The 20960-nt window shown below is 45.6% G+C and overlaps 1 protein-coding gene across 1 annotated transcript in view; it reads left to right on the top strand.

Annotated features, from left to right (window-relative positions):
• Nucleotides 1–15129, top strand: part of wtip (WT1 interacting protein) — a 34817-nt gene extending 19688 nt beyond the window's left edge. Inside the window, exons 3-8 of the mRNA XM_030089335.1 lie at nt 5695–5762; nt 7568–7630; nt 7783–7913; nt 8139–8190; nt 8757–8825; nt 11130–15129. Coding sequence (XP_029945195.1) covers nt 5695–5762; nt 7568–7630; nt 7783–7913; nt 8139–8190; nt 8757–8825; nt 11130–11282 — 536 coding nt within the window. The 3' untranslated portion in view covers nt 11283–15129. The remainder of the gene's footprint in view (nt 1–5694; nt 5763–7567; nt 7631–7782; nt 7914–8138; nt 8191–8756; nt 8826–11129) is intronic.
• Nucleotides 15130–20960: the final 5831 nt, after the last annotated feature.

Here is a 20960-nt window from a genome sequence, read left to right as displayed (position 1 = left end):
CTGATGTGATCCATTTCTGTGTCAGCAATCGCTGAGGGGATGTAGATGCTTCTGCTTTTTTATTGAGTCACAAGGTCAGCAGTAAACATGTTTCACAGGTTGAAGAGAAATCCTTGATTCTGCTCACATTCCTGAAGAGTTTGTGGTCGGCTTTCTGTTTTAATAACCTTAGTCTGAGTGTTGCATGTTGTTTTTTGGGAGTAGTTACCTTGGATTAACTGACTTTATTCATTCTAGCTGATGATACACACACATGATGTATTGCCTCCTGGCTTTAGCTCGACACCAGCAAGTTTAAATTGTGAACCTACTCAGAAAATGAAGCAACAAGATGATATTTTGGTCTGAGTTTTGATTGTTTTTAATTTTTTAACACATTCCATGTTGGGTTTCTTTTGTATTGCCACATTATTGCTGTATTCTAGAGAGTAAATCGCAGACTTATTAAACTAAGTTGTTTGGGTCCTCAGGTGAGGTTTGTGCAGCGGCTGTGCTTCACATGTGTTCTTTCAGTTGTGGGAGCAGAGAAATAAATCCTGTTGCTGCTGTTATTCGCCTTAATTTGAACTGCAGCGCCGACCTCTTCTTGAAGGATGGGGTCAGTTTTGGACTATTAGGAGGTCGTGATTACCCTTACACACACAGACTCACACACACCTCAGCACACTGAAGGGTGCAGACTTATTGAGAAGAGTGGAATCAGTGTTTATGTCTGTATCTGAAATTGATCCAGGTTTTAACGGGATGAAAAGAAAAAGGCCTTGAAATGAGAGAAAGGATGGAAGTCGCTGTAATCAGCCCGAGGGCCGTTTAACTGTGCTGCTGAGGGAATGTGAAAAGAGCAAAGAAGAGTCTTGTCATGTAGTTTTGGTAGTCACGATCCACGGTCGGAGTCTGTGAAGCCTGGATTCAATCCAGCGTGGGGTTATTAGCGGGAGATTGAGTGTGTTTCCGCCTCGGCTATAACCAGTCCGACTTCAGCTGCTGCTCTGCAGGAGAAATTTTGACGAATAACACCTTCGCCATGGTGACACGTTGGTCCCTTTTTTTTTTTTTTTTCTAAACCAGACCAGAACACATTCCCATGGCAACATCCTCATTCAGAACGAAGGCATTAGCAGAGTTCTCCCGAAACGACGAAAAATTGCATGCGGCCAACTTTAAGGAGGGTGGAGGTCAGCGGCTAGCCTTCACAGCTACACGGAAGACGAGGAAATCACTCTTCATTATGTGCTTATTAATGATATTCACTGAATTCGGGTTCCTTTGCCAATGTTATTTTCATCTTCAATGGGAATGAGTCTTTCTTTTCTCTCCCTCAGCATGTTTGGATCCAGTCAGTCTGTTTTCAGCGTATGGTCATGGGAAAATGTGCATGCATCCCAAGAAATTTATTTCTTTACATGTTTGGTCAGCCAAACATTTCTTCCTCCCTCCACCGGACTCTATTTATAAAGGGAACATTATCAAACAAGTGACTCACACAGTTGACATCTTGTGTTTATTTTTAGCTTGGAAAAAGTTCTGAAACTTTAAAGTTGATAATATCCTCTTCAGGTGTTTCAGATTGACGTAGATTAATATGAGGGAGCAGCAGAGTTGTTGCAGTGTGTGATTGAAATCGATGTGTTAGAAGAAGGTAATACAGAAGGATTTTAATACGTCTGACAAGGATCTAAATGTGATGATTAAAACTCGCAGTGGTCAGTGAATATCAGAAGTTGTTCAAGAAAAAGAAAAGCGGTAAACCGGTCAGAGCCGTGGGTGGCGACGACTCATTGATGTACATGAAAGCCACGGCTTCCCCGTTTGATCTGCTCCGACAGACGAGCCGCTGGAGCTCGGACCGCTGCAGACGCTAATGCTGGATGTGGTAAAGCGCTGTCAGGACGCACAGTGCTTCAGTTTGCTGTGTTTCGGTCTCCATGACTGCAGAGAGGACGAGGTTCCTCTGCTGGGAATCCAAACTGTGATCATTTTTGACTGAAACCCAGCCAGGGGATGGCCATGTGTCTGATGGCTCTGTGGGAGGAAGCCGAACCACTGGGAGTGATTGGATGCTTTGAGCAATGCTCTTTGGGTCTTACAGTCCCTGTGTGGGTTCCTTCTGCACGTACCACATATGTCTGCATTATTTCAACCCCTCTTGAGGATTATTTTGACCGTATTGATTAGACTGGCTTCTTTCAGAACCACATTGTGTCCTGCCAAATGTGAACTGAAACGAATGAGTTTGATGCTTTGGCTTGGCCTGTGCATTCCCCAGAGCTCGATCTAAATGTTCATCTGTGTTTGATGAGTTTGATCCATGGAGGCTCTACTTTCTGAATTCCTAAGAGGAATTAATAGATCATAAATGGCACAGTGAGATAAAACAACATTATCACTGGTCTGGTGAAGTCTGTGCCTCGGTTGATCGGGGTGACACGATATAATCAGGTGTTCATGCTTGATCGGCGTATTCATTCAGCTGTGAGGAAAACTATCCAGGAGAGTTGAAAATTCAGACAGCTGCCAGATCATCTAATGCCTATTACTCTGTGCAGTTTCCATCCATCCTAAATGAAGAATAACAGTCGTGACAGAATCGTGCTGATATCGAAAGAGGCTTTATGGCTACTAGTTGGATCTCTTGCCGACCATTTCCAGACTTCTCTCCAGACACATAAATGCCTCAAGGACAACGGCAGTCTTCATGTTTCATGTTCTGTGAATGGGTGATGGCGCACGCTTATGACATTTTATGCCTGCTGAAGATGTCGACTCGCGCACATCAGGGCTCCCCAACCATCGGGTCGCAGATCATTTGATACTGGGCCGCAAAGAAAGGATAAAAAGTTTTATTCTGAAAAGTGCACATTTAAAATTTCAATTTTTGTGAGCCTCTTTCAGTTTTATTTTTGAAAAAGGCTCCATTTCCATCAGCGTGTCTTTCCTGTGTTGAAGTCGATGAGTCCCCCCCCCCCATGCATCCTTAAGTGAATTTCTACATTGTCATGCCAGTCCCCAGATAAATAGTGTTTAAAACCCGTCCATAGTGCAAAAAAGGTCAAGGAGTCCTGACATACTTCGTAGGCTGAGCTTGCGTCTTCATCGTGCAGTTTGCACACAGCAAACTTCATGTTTTGCCCTAAGTTTTTTGAGATTCAGGTCCTACAGTGTGGCCAGCTGTGAACTGATAAGACTGTTAAAATCAGTGTGTCGGCGCCTTAAAGCTCGTGTCCGGAGTTTTGAACGAGAGAGGTTTTTTTTTTTAAATCCAATGTCTCGAGGTTCCGCTCTCCCTCTGCTTTCATGAGCGACCAAGCCACGCCCCTTTAATTGTGCACGCTATTATCCGTCGGGTGAAAATGAGAGCCTCCGAGTCCCACAGCATCCTACGTGTTCAGCTGTTTACGGTGGATGTTCAGCAGACAGTGGATATATCCGAGGTAAGCGCGGCGGCTGCTGCGTAGCTAACTCACCTCTGCCTGGGCGAGCGGCCGTGCTCTCTGGCTGCGTGCATACTTTGATTGACAACACGAGAATGCGGAAGCTCGAAATCTATTGGCTGAAGCTGACCGGCGCTTTTTCGGATAACATGGGGGTCTATGAGACGAAGGTGGAGCTCATAAATAAATTTTTATATTGCTTTATGCTAATATTATATTGTAGTATTGAACCAGACTGACACATTTAAGCTCTGTTGAAAAATGATACATACATTGGAAACAAACGGAAACTCCGGACATGAGCTTTAAGAGGGATAATGATCAGTTCAGAGGACAAACGGAGGCTGACTGGCCTTCGCACACTGCAGAGACGATATGAGCCAATATGTTTCAGTAAAACTCTGAAAAAATGAAACGATGACGTTTGAGTGATATTTTGAGTACATTTTTTACAATTTAGAAAATGTTGAATAAGATAATGCAAATTGTATTCACAAATGTACGTCTACATAAATCTGCACCAATCCCAAATGGCTGCAGTCAAACTTGGACCCTTTACTGTTTCCTTCTTACATTTACTGTGAAGGACACTTCTGCTCCTGAACCGTGTCCACATCCATTGCTGTCGGTTCGATCGCCGGCAGTTCTGTTGGGACGTTCGGACTTTCTGCAGCGCAGTCTGGTGACAAAAGGCCAGAGGAGGGTGGGGGAGAGGGGTGGGGTGGGGGGGCAGGGAGCCCTCCCCCTCCTTTTCTCGGGGATGGATGTGGGCAGAGAGCGAGTGCTGGAGAGGTGCTGGGGGGGGTGGCGGCGGGTGTGGGGGGATGAATGGGACCAGCTAGTGACCTCAGGCAGAAAGAATGTCCCCGTTTGCTCAGTCGGCCTGCTCCCCTAGCAGCGCTGCACACAGTCATCAGCACTGAGGCCTTTGTGTTCACCTTCCAGACCCCAAACTCCGGAGCAGAGGCCACAGACCAGCACACAGCAACACCTCGCCGGCAGCCCCCGCCGCCGCGCCGCTCCCCATAATCTCACTGTTCTTCACCAGTCCGGCCCCTCCACAGTCCGAGGGGGTTCGAAGACAAGTCTTTCTCAAGAGTTATTCCTCCATCCTGCTTTTCTCTTTGCTCTTCGCCACCAAAATGCTAATTGCTTCTCAGTCTCAAAGTCTTAAAAGTCTCACCTATTGTGTGGACGGCATTCCTCTGCTGCTCCGGCCATTTATGTGGGTGTTAATGTATTGCCATCTCCCGGCATTCGTGACACCGTGTGTCTGCGTGTCTTTGTGTGTGCGTACGTGCACGTGAAATACAGCGATTGCATAAATTTCGGCGCTAAAAAGAGAAAAAGGGAGCGCACATCTTTTCCATGCTGGGACACCCATAAAATCAATGGTGGCTCGGGAAGACAATTAAACCTGACTAATCCAGCAGATTTATGAGATCCGTGGGATCGGTCTGCCAGGCCCTGGTGAAGGCACCGCGCTGCCAGAGAGACACCGCTGCTGCCGTTAAATGAATCTGAATGGGCGAGCTGTGTGAGATGCGTGGCGGGGGGGGCGGCAGAAGCCAGAATTTCCCTTTTCGGGTTGGACTCAAACTTGGATTCTGATGAATGAGCGCTCACCCAGAGGAATTCAGTCTTCATGCTGTGTGCGAGAAGCGCGGTGTGCTGAACCCCGGCCCACCATGGTGTGGATGTGTTTATGTGCTGTTCGCCTGCGACTGTTTCATTATGTTTCGCTTTGGAAACGACAAACTAGGTGATGTGTAGAAGCTGCTTCAGGATTCCAACAGCCAGTCTTAATGCATTAGTGCTACTGGACTGACAGTAAAGGCTGTATCATGTCATGTATTTTGATAAATGTCCAGTATTTATCCTGAAAACTGAATCAGTCCATGTTTAGCATGTGTCAACGTGAGGACCGTCTTCCTGGCACCCTGCTGTTATGTGGAGATGTTCACAATGGCAGGGAAAGGAAGTGGCCAGTATATTTTGTAGAAGGGGGAGGTTTGGGAAGCAGCTTCCTGTATTGATTGTGTGAGGCTGTGAATGGATTTCCATTGCAATCGATGTGATTGAAGTCAGAAAATGGCTTTAGGCCGGCCATCTGCTCCGCACCAGCAGACCTCAGTGGCCATGAATGTGGAATTAAGATATATATGAAGATGTCGACATTTGGTGTTGTACAAACCTTCAGCTTTACCACTGAATGAATTACGTACTATAACATGTAGATCTAATTTCTTGTCTTTCTCGCCAGGGAGGCGGCTGCGAGGCAAGGCGTTCTACAATGTCAATGGGAAGGTGTACTGCGAGGAGGATTTCCTGGTAAGTCACCTGTGTCTCCTGCTTTCTGTTACAGAGATCACTCTGACAGGTGGTGCAAAAACAGAGGCATTAGGATCTCATGCTGCATTCCGTAACCCTCCAGAGGAAACCAGCTTCACAGCTACAATTAGGAATCTGGCACCACCCCTACAATTCACAGTAATTTCCTCCAGATTTCCCCAAGGAGCTAAATTACACCACAAGCAGCTCCCCAGTGCTTACAATTAAGAGGTGGAGGAGGTCTGTGGGACAGCTGCAGCTCCGAGGCCTCTGGTCCATCTGCTTCAGGTTAACAGAGTCTCAGGTCCTGGCATTGCAATATTTATGCGAATTCACAGTTATGAAGGACGAGACAAAAAAAACAAATAAATAAAAACTACTATTGAGCGAAATAAAAATCCAACCATCTCATAATCATTAGTCCTTCACTAATGTTTATTTCCAGAACCTTAGGCAGCAGCGACTTCATGTTCAATTCATCTTCGTTAAGCAGCTTATTGGACTCGTTTTCTCACTCTTCATTTGAGAGTGTTTAAACTTTCTGCAGAGAAAGCCTTCATGCTTCTCCGAAGGGTTTAGTATGTATTCGGTAAAGACTAACTGCTGGAAGCTTTACATCTTTTTATTCCAACCATTATTTTGTCCTGCTAAATGTGAGCTTTGGTTTCTGGTTCTGCTCAAAGTAATGTAATCTTCATATTTTATTGATCCTTTGGTAGGTTGAATCTCTCCAGTACCACAGACGGAAAAGCAGAGGTTGTCCGTAAACAAATAGTTGTACCTTCTTGTGCCTTTCTTTCATGAGTGACGTTCTTCTTGGTCATGAAACATTTTGGCAGCATTGTACAGAGCTAAAACTGTGATTTCAAGGCCTCTGACGACTATCTTTGGAATAGTGCTTTCTTGATAACCATGTTCCTTTACACAGCTCTTATACTGGTTAATTCAGGTCATGTTCGCACTGAAACCGAATCACAGAGGAGTGGATGACGTTCACAAAATGTCCCTACAGCATAAAAAAGCAGAAGCACTTGATAACCCAGCGCTTCCTGTCTCCCAGCAACTTCCCTCCTCTTGTCAACCTGTTGATGAAACGCTGACGTTCCTGCTTTGCGCCTCACGACCGCCGCCTCTCTGAAGCTGGAGGTCAGATGAAGGGATGATGGGACTAATCTTCCTCCGCCTCCCTCCTGCGGCCGAGACCGGACCAGTCTGGCTTTTTGCCCCCGGGGATGCTTGGGAGGTTTTTGGGGCGGTGCGGTTTGTAGAGGGAGCAGATGGTAGATCTGCAGTGGAGATGTCAGGGGCAGGGGGCATCGCCACCTCCCACCTCCACCTGGTAGCTGTGTCTCCATGGACAGGGCCCCCCACCCTCCCAGCCTCCGAATCATCAGGTCACGACCCAGAGGGGGTTGCACGCCGCAGATGGTCGCCTTCATTATCTGCCTGAGCCCTGGGTTGAAGAGAAAGGGGTATTGACGTGACGGGGGTGGGGTGGGGGGGTTGCAGGAACTCCATTTGCCTCAAGATGCATCATTTTCTATCAAATTTAAAGGGTTGGAAAAACAACAAACACATCTGAATTCAAAGAGCAACTCAGCCAACAGACGTGTTTTTTTAAAGGATTTCCTTGTGATGACAGTTTGGAGAGCGCAGCAGCACCCTCTATAGATGACTCCACAGCTGAAACATATCATCACGGTCGTGCTGCGGGACACGACGCGTGCTTTTAATCCCACTCTCAGAGCTGAATTCTGTCTGAAACACACCTCTGAGGATCACTTTCTGTCTGCTCTCACCCACAGTACTCCGGGTTCCAGCAGACGGCTGAGAAGTGCTTTGTGTGTGGTCACCTCATCATGGAGATGGTGAGCGTCCTGTCAGAGTGAGAACGTGAAGCAGAGCAGCAAAGAGGAGAAACTGACTTTCTCTTTTGACTCTTTCCATTGTGTTATATCACTCCTCAGCCTCACTGTCTTCTTGCATTTTTTTTTTTTTTCTCCTCTGTGTGGGCGTCCAGATCCTCCAGGCACTCGGCAAGTCCTACCATCCTGGCTGTTTCCGCTGCGTTGTGTGTAAAGAGGGTCTAGATGGAGTGCCTTTCACCGTGGACGTCGAGAACAACATCTACTGTGTCAAAGACTACCACACGTAAGCAGGGCGTCTCTCGGCTCGCCGTGCTGATACAATGAGAGGCGAACAGACAGTTCTGCACTGAAAAAAAGCACAGTGTGCTCCGCGCTCCCTCGGCTCGGTTTCAAGTCGGATCGCCCTGGTATTTTTAGGAAAAAACACGCATGGAAAGTGAAGCAAGAAATGGACTGATTCCCTCCACACATGCATGCGTTGTAATATTGTTTTTCTATATACTTTCAGGGTTTTTGCTCCCAAGTGTGCCTCATGCAGCCAACCCATCCTTCCAGCCCAGGTAAAAGAACAAGACAAAGCTGAAGTAGTCTGATTCCTTATGGCTGCATCTCTGCTTTATATGAGCTCCAAATCAGAGACTAGTGCTTAAAAGGAGTCAGTTTTATTTTGAATGCTGCAAACTGGTTTTTGTTCTTGTCTTTTGGGCTGTCTCAGACATAGAAAATCAGACAGAGAATTCCAGAGGGTAAAAAGACAACCACAATTTTATCAACAGTTCTTGAATTTGCGTTAAGCTTTAGTTTCAAGAGTTCTGTCTTTGCAACGTCTGATCAGCTGTTTTTTTCCTTGTCTAAATAGACTGTAACTGTCATTAGTGTACTATTGACAGCATTCTTTAGTGTTTCCATGTACTTTAATGTTTCTGCCTCTTTTTCTCTGATGGACTTGGAGTCTAGATGAGGAGAGTAGCTCCGTAGCTCTCCATGCAGTCTTAAAAGCTTGACAGTATTGATCCAGTCGAGGAAATGTGGCGGTTAGGGTGATCATACAAACCGTCACCTGAGCGAGACACCAGACTGATCTGGACATCTGACTGACTGTGTGTGTGTGTGTGTTTTCTCTCAGGGCTCTGAAGAAACCATCCGGGTTGTTTCTATGGACAAGGACTACCATGTGGAGTGTTACCACTGTGAGGTGAGGAGCTTCCACTGCACTCCAATCACTTTACCATCAGATACCATCAACCCAGGTCTGTAAGAGCAATGGACTTCTCATGTGTTTGACTTCAACAAGTCACACTGTTGGAATGAATGAAACACACACTATACATACAACCATCGTAGCACACACACACACACACACACACACACACACACACACACACTCACTGATTCACATGAACCCTCTGAACCTGGATGAAAGCTGCACGTTGTGGGACGAGACTCTGTTTTGAACCAGTGAGTGTGAATCACCGCACTCAGAATGAATGAGATGCACGCATGGAAACAAACACACACGCACGCACGCACGCACAGATTGATACCAACCCGAGGTTAGAGCTCGGCGTTGTGACTCATTGACGGCGCGCATTCCAGTGCTGCTGCTCTGAACTCAGCAGGGGGGCTCGCTGCTTGAACCCGACTGCTGAAATTTTCCTCATTCATCCTGCCGCTTGCTCCGGGGATCAACGTTTAGCAGAGCAAACATTTCGTGCCACTCACCGGGGAATCTGCGAAACCCGTCATGTTTACTGTCTTCGTGTGGCGGATAATGCCTGTGAATGTTTGGGGATGGCTGACATTCCACCCCACAGACATGAATCGGGTCATTATGTAAGTGGGTAATGATTCAAAGGGAGGAGGGGGATCGAGGAAGAGCAAAGTCCACAGCCGAGGCATTCTAGACATGCAGGATTCACAGAAAAACATGTTTGCTTTGTCATTATACTGTCACACTTCGCCTCTTGAAAGCGATCTCATGCTTTACGCTGGAGATACTGTGGAATTCACATCGGGTTAAAAACCCACTCGCATTCTTTTACCTGCTAGAGTGCTTATGAATCATCAGAGCGTCTAAAGGCCAGTCGGTTTACTCAACGCCACATAGGAGGATGGCAACTGTACATAGAGTTCCTCCACAGGTCCAAGGTTCAATGTGCTCATTCATAAATATGTGGAATTTCCAGGGATTCTTCACAGATAAACTCACACAGTGTGTCATTACTCCGAGCTGGCAAATATCTTAAACATTTGACGTGGCTACAAGAAGAAGACTCAGATGAACTCTTCACATTGTGTAGTCAGGTATAAGTGGGATTGAAAGACAGTTCAGTTTAACCAAGAAAAATAAAGACAGCAGTGAATGAGTTCAGAAAACCGCTTAGATGATTAAACTCGAACTAACTTTATGTCAGATACACTGACTGGACAGTGAGAAAACAGCTGGAATGAAACAAACATTGCACAGAAGAAAGCAAACAGCACATGACGACAAACTGCAAACAGATAAAACAGACACTTCTGTACACCTCGACAGAGTCCTGAATCTACAGGAACACTTGTGACGTGAACAAACCGCAGCCGTAACACACATCCTGGAAGTTCAGGAAGAAGTCAAACACATGATGAGCCCATTTGGAGAATTAAGCTGCTGGAGTTAAAAAAAAATGCATTTAAGAGTAAAGTTTTAATGCTCGGAATATAAAAAAATCTGAAAGGATGATATCCTGAAAATACAGAATATTGAGGAGTCAATATCTTAGTAGACAAACTTGATATCAAGAATAAATTCATTTTGCAGACAGCAGAAATAAAAAGTTCAAAGCAAAGTCAAAAATTTAAATCGGTGACATTAAAGATCAGATGCTTATAATGTGACATAGATATTTGCTAGAATAATTAAAAGACGAAAGCATGAGGGCCTCCGGCCTGCACTGGGATGGTTTGCCAGTGAGTGTGGAGTGGTTGAGATGTAGATCAGAGCCGAGAGACTCAGGGCGAGCAGTTCAAGTCATTCCTGAGAGCGACAGCAGCGAGTTTATCAGATCAGCCGTAGGTAAACACAAACAGCTCGATGGGTCCAGGTCTGCTCGCTCCCCGATGGCCTTGACCTGCGGATCACGGCCATCGGAATGGGATCCAGATACAACCGGCTCAGATGAGCTCTCTGGGCAGGATGGCGTTCCTCGTTCTTATCAGCAGAGTGAGGAGTGACTGAAAGCCAAAGCACTGCTCTTCTCGCTGAGGGGAGTCAGTCAAGGTGGGGAGAGGAGCCAGAGATTGTGAGTTACCATGAAAGAGGTGTCTGAGCCTTCCTGCTCTCCGTTCTGTCATTGGACCAAGTGAGTGAAGATGGAATAGAAAGATATTTTCTTTAGATATGTGAATTCCAATCTTAAAATAAACCTTGTTTTTGCTGTAGATCTCTGCGTTGTGCTCATGTTGTTTCTCCGTGTCCGCCCCCCCCCCCCCCCCCCCCCCCCCCCCCCCCCACCATCAGGATTGCGGCCTGCAGCTAAATGACGAGGAGGGCCACCGCTGTTATCCACTGGAGGGCCACCTGCTCTGCCACGGCTGCCACATCCACCGGCTCCAGTCGCAGGTCCCGGCCCACCCGCCGCCCAGCTACCCTCTCCACGTCACCGAACTGTGAGCAGGCTGGGGGGAGGACCGCGCTCCACCTACCAGGTGATCTGGGACGCCGGAAGAGGGCCGAAGACAGACAGACAAACAAACAAGCTAAAAAAAAAAAAGCACCCCTCTTCAGCAGTTCCAGGAAAGCCTCTGTGTGACCCTCTGAGCCACAGCCCCCACCCTCCCCCACCCCACCGTCCCCGGTGGGATGGCCGGGCCGCGGACGGACTCACAGTCCAGCTCCCACCACCAGCCCCCTGTCACATGGCATGGCTGGGGGACAAAAAAAAAAAAAAAGAAGGGTCCCCCCTCGTCCTCCATTTGAGGTCCTGTCCTCCCCTCGTCCCCCTGAGTGCCTAACCCTGAAAGCCACCGCGGCGGCGGCGGCTCGCCCAGAGGCCCCCGCTGACGTCACTCCTCCTGACCCCTGCACATTCATCAAAGAGAGGGTTTCTGGATGGGATCGGAGCAGGGAAGGCGGACTCTCCCTCTCTCTCTCTCTCTCTCTCACCCCGCTTCCCTCCCTGCCGTTCCCTGTTTTTCATTCCTGCGCTCTGACTGAAGTGAATTCGCCGGTGCTGTCACGTCTGAGAACTGCGCTGACGTCGGCGTCAGGAAAGGCCGGAGGGAGCGAGCCGCCGCATTCCAGCGCTGGCCGGACCGGACGGGCCCGAGGGGCGGGCATGCTGTGCCTTCAGAGCGGGCTCCCTCTCTCTCTCTCTCTCTCTCGCTCTCTCTCTCTGTGCAGCTCCCCAACTCTGAAATGAAGCCCCGCGAACAAGGCTATGCAACGGACACCCCGGCGTCACGACGCGAGGCCGCTCGCTGCTCGCCGCGCCGCCGTAACAGATGCACTGTAGCACCACGAGCCCGGAGGACCGACTGACATTCCACGTAGAAGTCTGAGACGACACCTCGAGAGATTCACAAGCAGTGTCTTAATTAATGATTATATTATGACAGAAAAAAAAAGAAGAAAATTTTAGATGCACATAGATTGTCTTTTATATATGAATATATATTTTGCAGATGTTTTCCACATAAGATTCTAGATGTAGATTTTTTTTTTTTTTTAATGTTTCTGCGCTGGTGTTGGAGGTGAGGCTGTCGGTGGAGCAGTCTGAAGCCTCCGCAACGTTTAGGTCTGTCGTATCATTTCTCATCCAGGACACGGAGCCTTCTTTAAGCCTCTCAGTGGGTCAGAGATCCACAGGCTTCGTCTGAGCAGACTGAACTCAAATAGCATTTGCTTCGCTTTGAGTACCTGGCATAAATTTAATCTTTTGCACAAGGCTCTTCAATTTACTCATTCAATAGCTTGATCAGCCCTCCTTTCATCTGTACATCGTTGATCATAGTAATTTTCTTCAAAGTAAGCAAAGGAATGCAACCTGAAATAGTACTAGTGCCAACTAGCTTTCATGAAATGCATAGTTGAGCACAAAGTTCCAATGTAGAGAGTGGAGTCGACCCTGAGCTGGAAGACTTTCTGACTTTTCCCTCAACAAGTGCTCCAGAAGTGTTTCCCTGTCGCGAGTTCGCAATAAGCAGCTGTTCCAGGTGGCTCATTTCTGTTTATCTTCATTTTGATGCAGAAAACAAACATTTTAAAGGACGTCTATGTAAAAAAAAAAAAAAAAAAAACCTCGCCAAGAGGCTATTGTCCTTATGGCATTATTGGATTTGGGTGACTGTTGGCATGACGCCTGTAACCACGTTATCAGAAACACAGCAGCTGGTGAAACCAGAATATGATGACTATGCTGTATATTACAGTTTGTATATAATATGGAAAAATATTTTCCTGACTTTTGGCAATCCAAAAGATTTTATAGGGACAGTGAGTGTTCAAAGAAATGGAGGAAGAACAGAAGGGAATCACAGCAAACGGTCACCATATCGGGGAATTACTGAGACTCAATACTGAGATTAAGATTTATCTTAATCTTAAAACCTTAAGTAAGAGATTAGCGGGGAATAAAAGAAATGAAAGATTTATCTCTCTTGGTGGAGACGCTCGGCAGCGAGTTGTCAGCTCATGGCAGCGAAAAACCGCCATCTGTCACTCTGAGAAGAAATCATTTGCTTTACAAAAATATTCATGAGCCGTGTGGAGATGTGTTTAATGACGGGGGAAACTCTGGGAGGGAAAGGCTCACGATCTGCTGTGCTGGAGCGGCGCTCTGTTGGCAGGCAGTGGATTGTTATGCAGGTGAGCGTACAAAATCTCAACGTGAGTGATTCTTTTTTTTTCTTTTTTTTTTTTTGTCCAAGCAGGAAGCAGCTGCATTCCTTCCAAATTCCTTTTTTCGGTCAGGCAGACATCCCCCTGCTTCTTCCTGTCAGGTACTCAAAGCGGAATCAAACATATCTCGCTGTTATCTGCAAATGCCGTTTGCCGGAGGTCTGCTCAGGACGCGGCTTCCTGGTGTGTTTTTCCAGACACTGTTCCTCTGTTAGTGTTTATCACGCGAGCACATGGTGCGCCGCACTGTGAGGAAACCTCCGCCTGTCCGCATGCCTTAAGACAGAACAGGTATGTCTGTGCGTCCTCGCTCTGATCTGCAGTCAGGCCTGCTGTCGTGCTGTGTGTGGGAGAAGAGGGACGTGGCGGCGTCTTCCTGAAAACACGGAGCTGCTGGTCCGACACGTGGCTTTCAGGGAGAGCCCTCCCCTCAGGGTGTGTGTGTGTGTGCGCGCGTGTGTGTGTGAGACTGCATGACTGTGTACTGTGCGTGTTTGTATATGTGTATATATGCAAAAGGAAAACCTGCATACATGAGACAAAAAAATGATTAAAAAAAAAAAAAACCCCACACACACACACTTGAAGCCTTGAGCTGTGTAGGTGCTGGAAAATTCTGGTCACCCTCCTCCCTGCTGGACTCACTGTGTTTGCTCTAATCGGCGCTCCATCACCTCTAAAACTGCAAATCAATACCAATTATGTGCTTTGTTAAACCCTGAGAGTGTGCACCTATGGCAGGTCCATGGCACACACACACGCGCACACACACACACACACACACTCACACAAGCACACAGCTGAGCACAGTGAGTCCTGCCGGCTCTGGTAAAACTCCACCTTGACGGTTGGCGGTTGTGCGGATGCTCCAGTAGCCGAACCATCAACCCGTCACTGTAGCAAACTTCTCTTCAAACTGCAGCCGACTCCTGCGAACGCTGTTCCGGCTCCTGTTCATACTGTAAAGCTGCAACACGCGCAGGTCTGACGAAATACGAAATACTACTGAATGTGTCCCAGACAGAGACTGAAGCAGAGACTGAAGGCAGGGCCGAACCCCGTGCTAATGTAACCCCCCCCCCCCCCCCCCCCCCCCCCCCCCCAACGTCATGAGATTCCTTTGAATGTAAAAAATAAATTGGTGTTTGTAACAGCAGAAGAGGAAAGGACTGCATACTGTATGAGACATTCCCCGTGTTTGTTCAGGTGTTGAACCTCCACTGTGTACAGGGGTCAAGTAATGTGTGCTATACTTGAAGACTGAGACATTTCCTGAATTTCACCTGCACAAAGGCAACAAGGCCAGAGCTTCTCCCTGTCTTAAACAAACAAAACATGTCTTAATTCACCTGTTTGAAAGTACTACTTCAGTTTCTTCAGTTTATCATAGCACACATTTAGTTACCCTGTACATAAAGAAAGAGGCTAGGTTTTTTTTTTTTTTAATTTTCTGTCAAACGTCACTTGGAAAGAGAAGCCGTCGTCTTCTCCTACTGGTAGTTCCAATAAGCACATCTCGACACCTGTCACACATCTTTTATATCTCTAAGTGTTTTGATTACCTAGATGGTTCATTTAAAAAAAAAGAAAAAGAGGAAAAAAAAAAGGAAACTAGATCTATTTATCTAAACATGAAAAAAGTCTAAAGTTATTTAATGTATTAAAATCGGGACGTATCATTTAACTGTAGATGACATAATCTGCTTTTTCAATAAAGTGGTTTTGTAGCTAACTGCAACAGGTGTTGGTTTCTCTTTTATACTGCACACACACACACACACACACACACACACACACACACACACTCACACACCTCTGTCCTCCACTGCATGCCAGCTGTTAGCAGAGCTTTAACCAAAGCTTTTTTCATTTCCCATAAAGCTTGAAATGTATCGGTGCCATTACAGGAACATGAGCAGACCCTAATAGGAGCTGTCTGCTGCTGCCTGCGTGTTTGGAGTTCATTTCAGCCGTTTTGATTTTGCTTCGGTAGTTGGGAAAAAAAAAATCTGTTTTTATGAGAACGGGTGTTCCGGCTTGGTGGGAGAGTATGCAGCGAAACATTTTTAGTTGAAAATATGTGACTTTAATAAGGATTATTTACCTCAAACAGGCCAAAAATGGCATGTGAGCACCACTGTTTCACCTTGTCTTAGCTGCTTTATTGCTGTTTTCTCTTGTTGTCTTTCATTCATAATACACTTTATTTCAAGAAGCTCTAATATTCAGAATACTGAGCATCTTCGCCCCTCTAATCGATTGGATTGAATTTAATTTATTGATCCTCAGAGGGGAATTAATTGATGTAACTTCATCTGAATTGAATCTCCAGTAGACTGGCCTTCACAGACCCGACAGATTAGCAGAAGTGTCACAGCTTCATTAAAACAAATCAACTTTATTAAGACATCTGGCGTCTTGAAGCTGGTACAGTGTTGAGTTTTCGCACAGTGAAGCGGAGTTAGAAGCACATTTCCAGCCACGGTTTATGGATGTGAACCGGGACTGCAGGCGGCCGAGTCGGGGACGGTTCGACCACATGTGGTTTTCCCACGGCCGGAAGGTTTTTAAATGTTCGGGACGGAGATTAAACTCAGATGTTACCCTCCTGCTTTTCCAACAAAACCTTCAGCCGTCCATTAAAGCTTCTGTCTTGGAAGCAATCCTATTTCATCTGTTCTGTTCCCTTTGACTCTGGCTGTTTGTCTCCATAAATATCAGAAGAAGTCACTGTTTTTACATCCTATATATCCTTGAATGTTTATTTATTTCACAATGTGTTTATTCCTGTGAGGTCAAATAAATCAATAATAAATCAAGCTGCTTCTTAGAAACTAAGCTGCTGACAAAAATCAAAAAATCATTGTTGAATTCACACAAATGGGCAGTTCAGCATAAGTAAAACAGTTGAATAATCACATCCATGCACGCAACTGTGTAGCCTGTCGGAGGGTGGAATCCCCCTCCAGAGACCCTGCGCTGCACCCCGATGGTCAGATAGCCTGAGACTGCGACCGGCGGAGAGCTTTATCCCAACAACTATAAAAGGAAAACAGGCCAGCTCACAGTGATCGACAAACATGATAACGCCAAAGAGATAAATCTGTGATACGGCAGCCCCCTCGGCACTGACCCCGTCAGTAAACCGCTCTGGCACACAAACATTCCTGGAAATAATTCACTATGGGCACGATGGAGCGATACCGACAGGACAATCACTGAATTTATAGGCTTTTTTTTTTTTTTTTTTTTTTTTTTTTGGTTACAGAATGAAATAATTTACCTAATGTACTTGATTTCAGCCAGTAAAATATAGTGAAGCTGTTAAGATGAACCCATTCAGCGACACAGATGAGTGTGTGAGTGAGTTCATATGAAGTTACAAACAGTAACTAGTAAGAGGCAACGTGACAGTGGAGATAAAATGCAGCTCTTAGCCGCAGCAGATGGATGCAGACTGACCCTGATGTGACCTACTGCTGCACATCTTCCATGTTTGTGTCATGAAGACTCAGTTCTGGATTAATAAAAAGCTCCTCGCCCACAAACAAACGGTTTCAGTGAAACAGCAACAGGCTCAAAGCTGCTTCCTTTTATTGGCCTCATGTGGGACATTTCTAATCCAAACATGGAGGAAGCAGGTTCAAAACTGCTAAAAAATAAGTATTTGTGATCCTGGTAATATTAAAATTTTCCTGACTAACCCTGAATGTATAAAGCTCATTCAGTTGAGCGACTCTTCAAGGTGAACTGTGTTCCCGACGTCTCCCGGCATGGTTACAGATACAGTATGAGGACACTGATAGACCCTCCAAACTGTTTATACAACAAAATTTTTGCAAACTTCTGTGATCACCGGTGACAGAATATCTATTTAAATATTTATGCTTTATACTGTGAAAGGTGTTGTTCTGGAGAACTTTTAGGATTGTCAGAGTATAAAAGGTCTAATTCCCACTCTTCATGCTGACGTGTAGCACCGTGCATCGTTATGTTTTCATCCTGTTTGCTTTGACAAGACTTCTTCTCACCTTGATGCACCGCTGCACCTCAAAGAAACATTTCCCTTTAGAGTAGGAAAACTGATGAAGAAAACAAAGACTTTTCACAGGAAGGTAAAACAAGTGACAGGATGTTTTTTGTTTTGTTAAACACATTGAATCTGTCATGAGAATAGTACACTTTTACAAAAACTAGACATATGTGAAATATCAGATTGTCTTCTTGTACATATTCAACATGTGAAGACCGTTATTTACGTTTCAGAAAGGCTTGAAATCATCAAGAAGACCCAAAATTTGACATTTCCGAATTTTTCATTGAAAGGTTAACGTCAGAAAAATGATTTTTTTCAAACTCATGGACATTCTGACCTCTTCGTTGATCGCTCTAAATCCACACACTCACTCTTCTGTTCATCCCAGGGCAACAAAAATCTCTTTCTGTCTAGCAAACCACAGAAATGAGTTTCTCAAAATTTCTTGAAAAGACCAATCACAGGATTGATCATCCAAAGCTTCACTGGCTCTTCAGCTCTCACTGAATTAAATCACAGTTGATTGGTAAATATCTGTGGCGCTCACATTTATGGCAGGAAGTTTTGGCAAGCACACCAAGTCTCTGTTTATGAGATTTAAAGTTTTGCTTTGATTCAGTATCCAGCAGCATCAGTGCTGGATTTTAATAGCTTTTAAGTTTTTTAATACTGTTCTGCAGTCGAGCATTATATTTGAACTTGCTGAGCCAGATTCCTGTAGTTTGAGTCTCGTTCAGGACTGGCATGTGTGCTATTCTGAGTGAATCACCGAGCAATGCATGCACGGTTCCGTTGCAATAAAACAATCTGAAGCTTTTTCAAGCCACGTGTTTCGTTGTTTTTCATGATCTGCACCAGACTTGCAATTTCTGCAAGTATATTCCACCGTGTCTGTTTATTTCAGCTCTTCAATAGATGAGAGAGAGCAACAGGAGAAGTGTGAAGGTTAAAGGCAGACGGGGTCAACACAGGCAGCGTGAACCTGAGAGCAGGTTAGAGACACACTGGAGTGCGGTGACAAGCTTGAGCAACACAGACAGTCTGGCAAAGGACAAGTGGAAACGAACTAGAATGAACACTGACAGGGCTGCTGGGGAAGCAGGGCCAGGTGTGGAGGTGGGAGGGATTATCAGGTTACCGGCTGGTGGGACGGCCAGGAAAGGTTAGAGGGAATGTAGTGGGGAGACAGAGCGTGGCTGTGACCGGCTCACAGAGAAGCAGAGGGAAAAGAAAAGGAATCAGGACCGGAACAACAGGAGGAGGATCTCTTTATGATGAAAGGTGAAGGGAGCTGGAAATGCCTCAAGAAATCCTTAGAAAAGAAGCAACAGAAAGAAGTTTGAGCTTTTTTAACAGAAGTATGTCTAAACCACATCAGGAGGGTCAGGATCTAGTAGAATTGGTCACAAAGTCTAACAAGGTAAAGGTGTTTCTTATTTTGAGCTTAATGGGTTTCAGTGTTGCACTGCATGGCTGAAACATCAAAAACAGGACTTTGTCATGGTACATTAATTGCAAAGCCCTAAACCTGAATCCATTAAGAAAACAACCACATGTTTTACCGAGCTGGCATGTATTAATTTGGCTCAGTGAACCAACATCTTTTAAAAGCAGCATTAGAAGATGAAATAAAAACATCTTCAGCAGGAGTCATGATGGTCCTCATAAGTGTGAGAGAGAGTTTCACTGAGATCTTTGCACGGACATTTATGTTGATTCACAGAGATGCTGTCATATTGAACGCCTTTGGGAAACCTCCCACTTTCCCAGTGGGAAGCTTCCGATTTCGACGAATTCCTCCCACTGAGAAGTGAGACTGTCTCCTCTCCCAGTTCATAATAAATGCAGTAAACACAGTAAAAGGCTTTGCTTGTGTAACCCACCAGTGAGAAAACAGTCAAGCTGCGGCGCCACAAGAAGCTCGATTATACTAAAACATTGAGAGAGAAAGTGTGCTGATTGTTGCTTACCACTAAAAGATGTGTTTGTTTGGGTTCGTCATTCGATCTCCTCTGTCTTTAAATGTCAGTGATCTCTGAGCGTGTGATTGCTTTGCACTGATTGGAAATAAATTAAAAAGTGCAGCAGCTTTGCCAGAGGCGGAGAGCTGCTCTCGTCTGTGCGGAGATCCTGCAGGTGAGGGGAAGGGATTCATTACAATAGCGCTGCATTTTTTTTCACCGCTCACCGGCTAAATTCCTGCTGCCTGGCTCAATTCCCAAGGGGACAGGATATCGAGTCATCCTAGGTTGTTGTTTTCTCTTTTTTTTTCAGGCTCAGGAAATACCTGGTTGCGAGACCAACAATATGACCGCATAAAGACACTCACCTTGGTCAGTTTCTTTCACCTGCATTTAAGTTAAGACTGTTCTTCCCTCCTCGCTCTTCCCTTCTCGTCTCAGATTTCAATTACAGTAGCTGCGGCTGTATTTATAAGCCACCGATAGGCAGCTTGTTAGAGACGTGGATACACACTGCGTGGGCGCACATGAAAGCGCGGCCTGCCCACTGACTGAGCTCTCCTGCGAGCCGAACAGTGGCGCTCAGTGTGAGGAGCTCTCTGGTGTTGGTTGACAGCTCCATGAGTTGGGGCACAATGCGGCCTTTATGTGTGCGAGGGTTCCACCCTGTGAGTCAGGGGAGCTGTGTGTGTGTGTGTGAGTGTGTGTGCAGAGGTAGCGGAGCCCCAGGGGATCTGCTGTGAGGTGAGCTCTGTTACAGCACACAAAAGATGTGAAAAACACCTTCCCTCCGGAGCACACCGGTTCCCCCCTCCGCCAGGAAATGAGTGAAAGTATGCTCAAAACCACATTACCTCATTCACTCCCGACCTGTGGTTACAATCTCCTCACTCAAAACCATGCTCATCAAAAACGTGCACATTTTTGTTGCGGTTTGTGAAAATACTGTGACCGCTCAGGATGTGAGTGACAGTTCATCAATTCATTTATGAGATTTGAAAATTAAAAGCATGATTATGCAGGGAGCTACTTGTGAGGCACTTCACACATCATTATCCTTGTTGTGACTGGGTGCCAGAGAAAGTTGGGGTTTTATCGACTGAAAGATGATTCACTGGTGAGACTGAAATGAAAAGAAAAGAAAAGGTTTTCTTTGTCAGGAAAATAACAAAAAAGCAAAACAAAAAAATGGGCTTAAGAAAAAAAACCCAAAACAAAGCCTTATCATAATCTTAATAAAATGAGCACAAACCTGCTTTTTCTCTGTGTGATAGAAAATCCGAATAGGTGGAGTGTAAATAAAAAGAATGTAATTCATTTTTAAGTTTGAGACCAAATAAAATTTTCAACTGAACTTTATTTGAAAATCTCAAGTGTTGCACTTGGAGACTTTCTGATCCTTCATAAATATCTTCCTCCATCAAACACCAAAGGCATTTGTTTCAAGAGTTTTTT

This window comes from Salarias fasciatus, chromosome 1 (assembly GCF_902148845.1).
Source record: "Salarias fasciatus chromosome 1, fSalaFa1.1, whole genome shotgun sequence".
NCBI classification, from domain to species: Eukaryota; Metazoa; Chordata; class Actinopteri; order Blenniiformes; family Blenniidae; genus Salarias; species Salarias fasciatus.
This window is presented reverse-complemented; position numbering and strand designations above follow the sequence as displayed.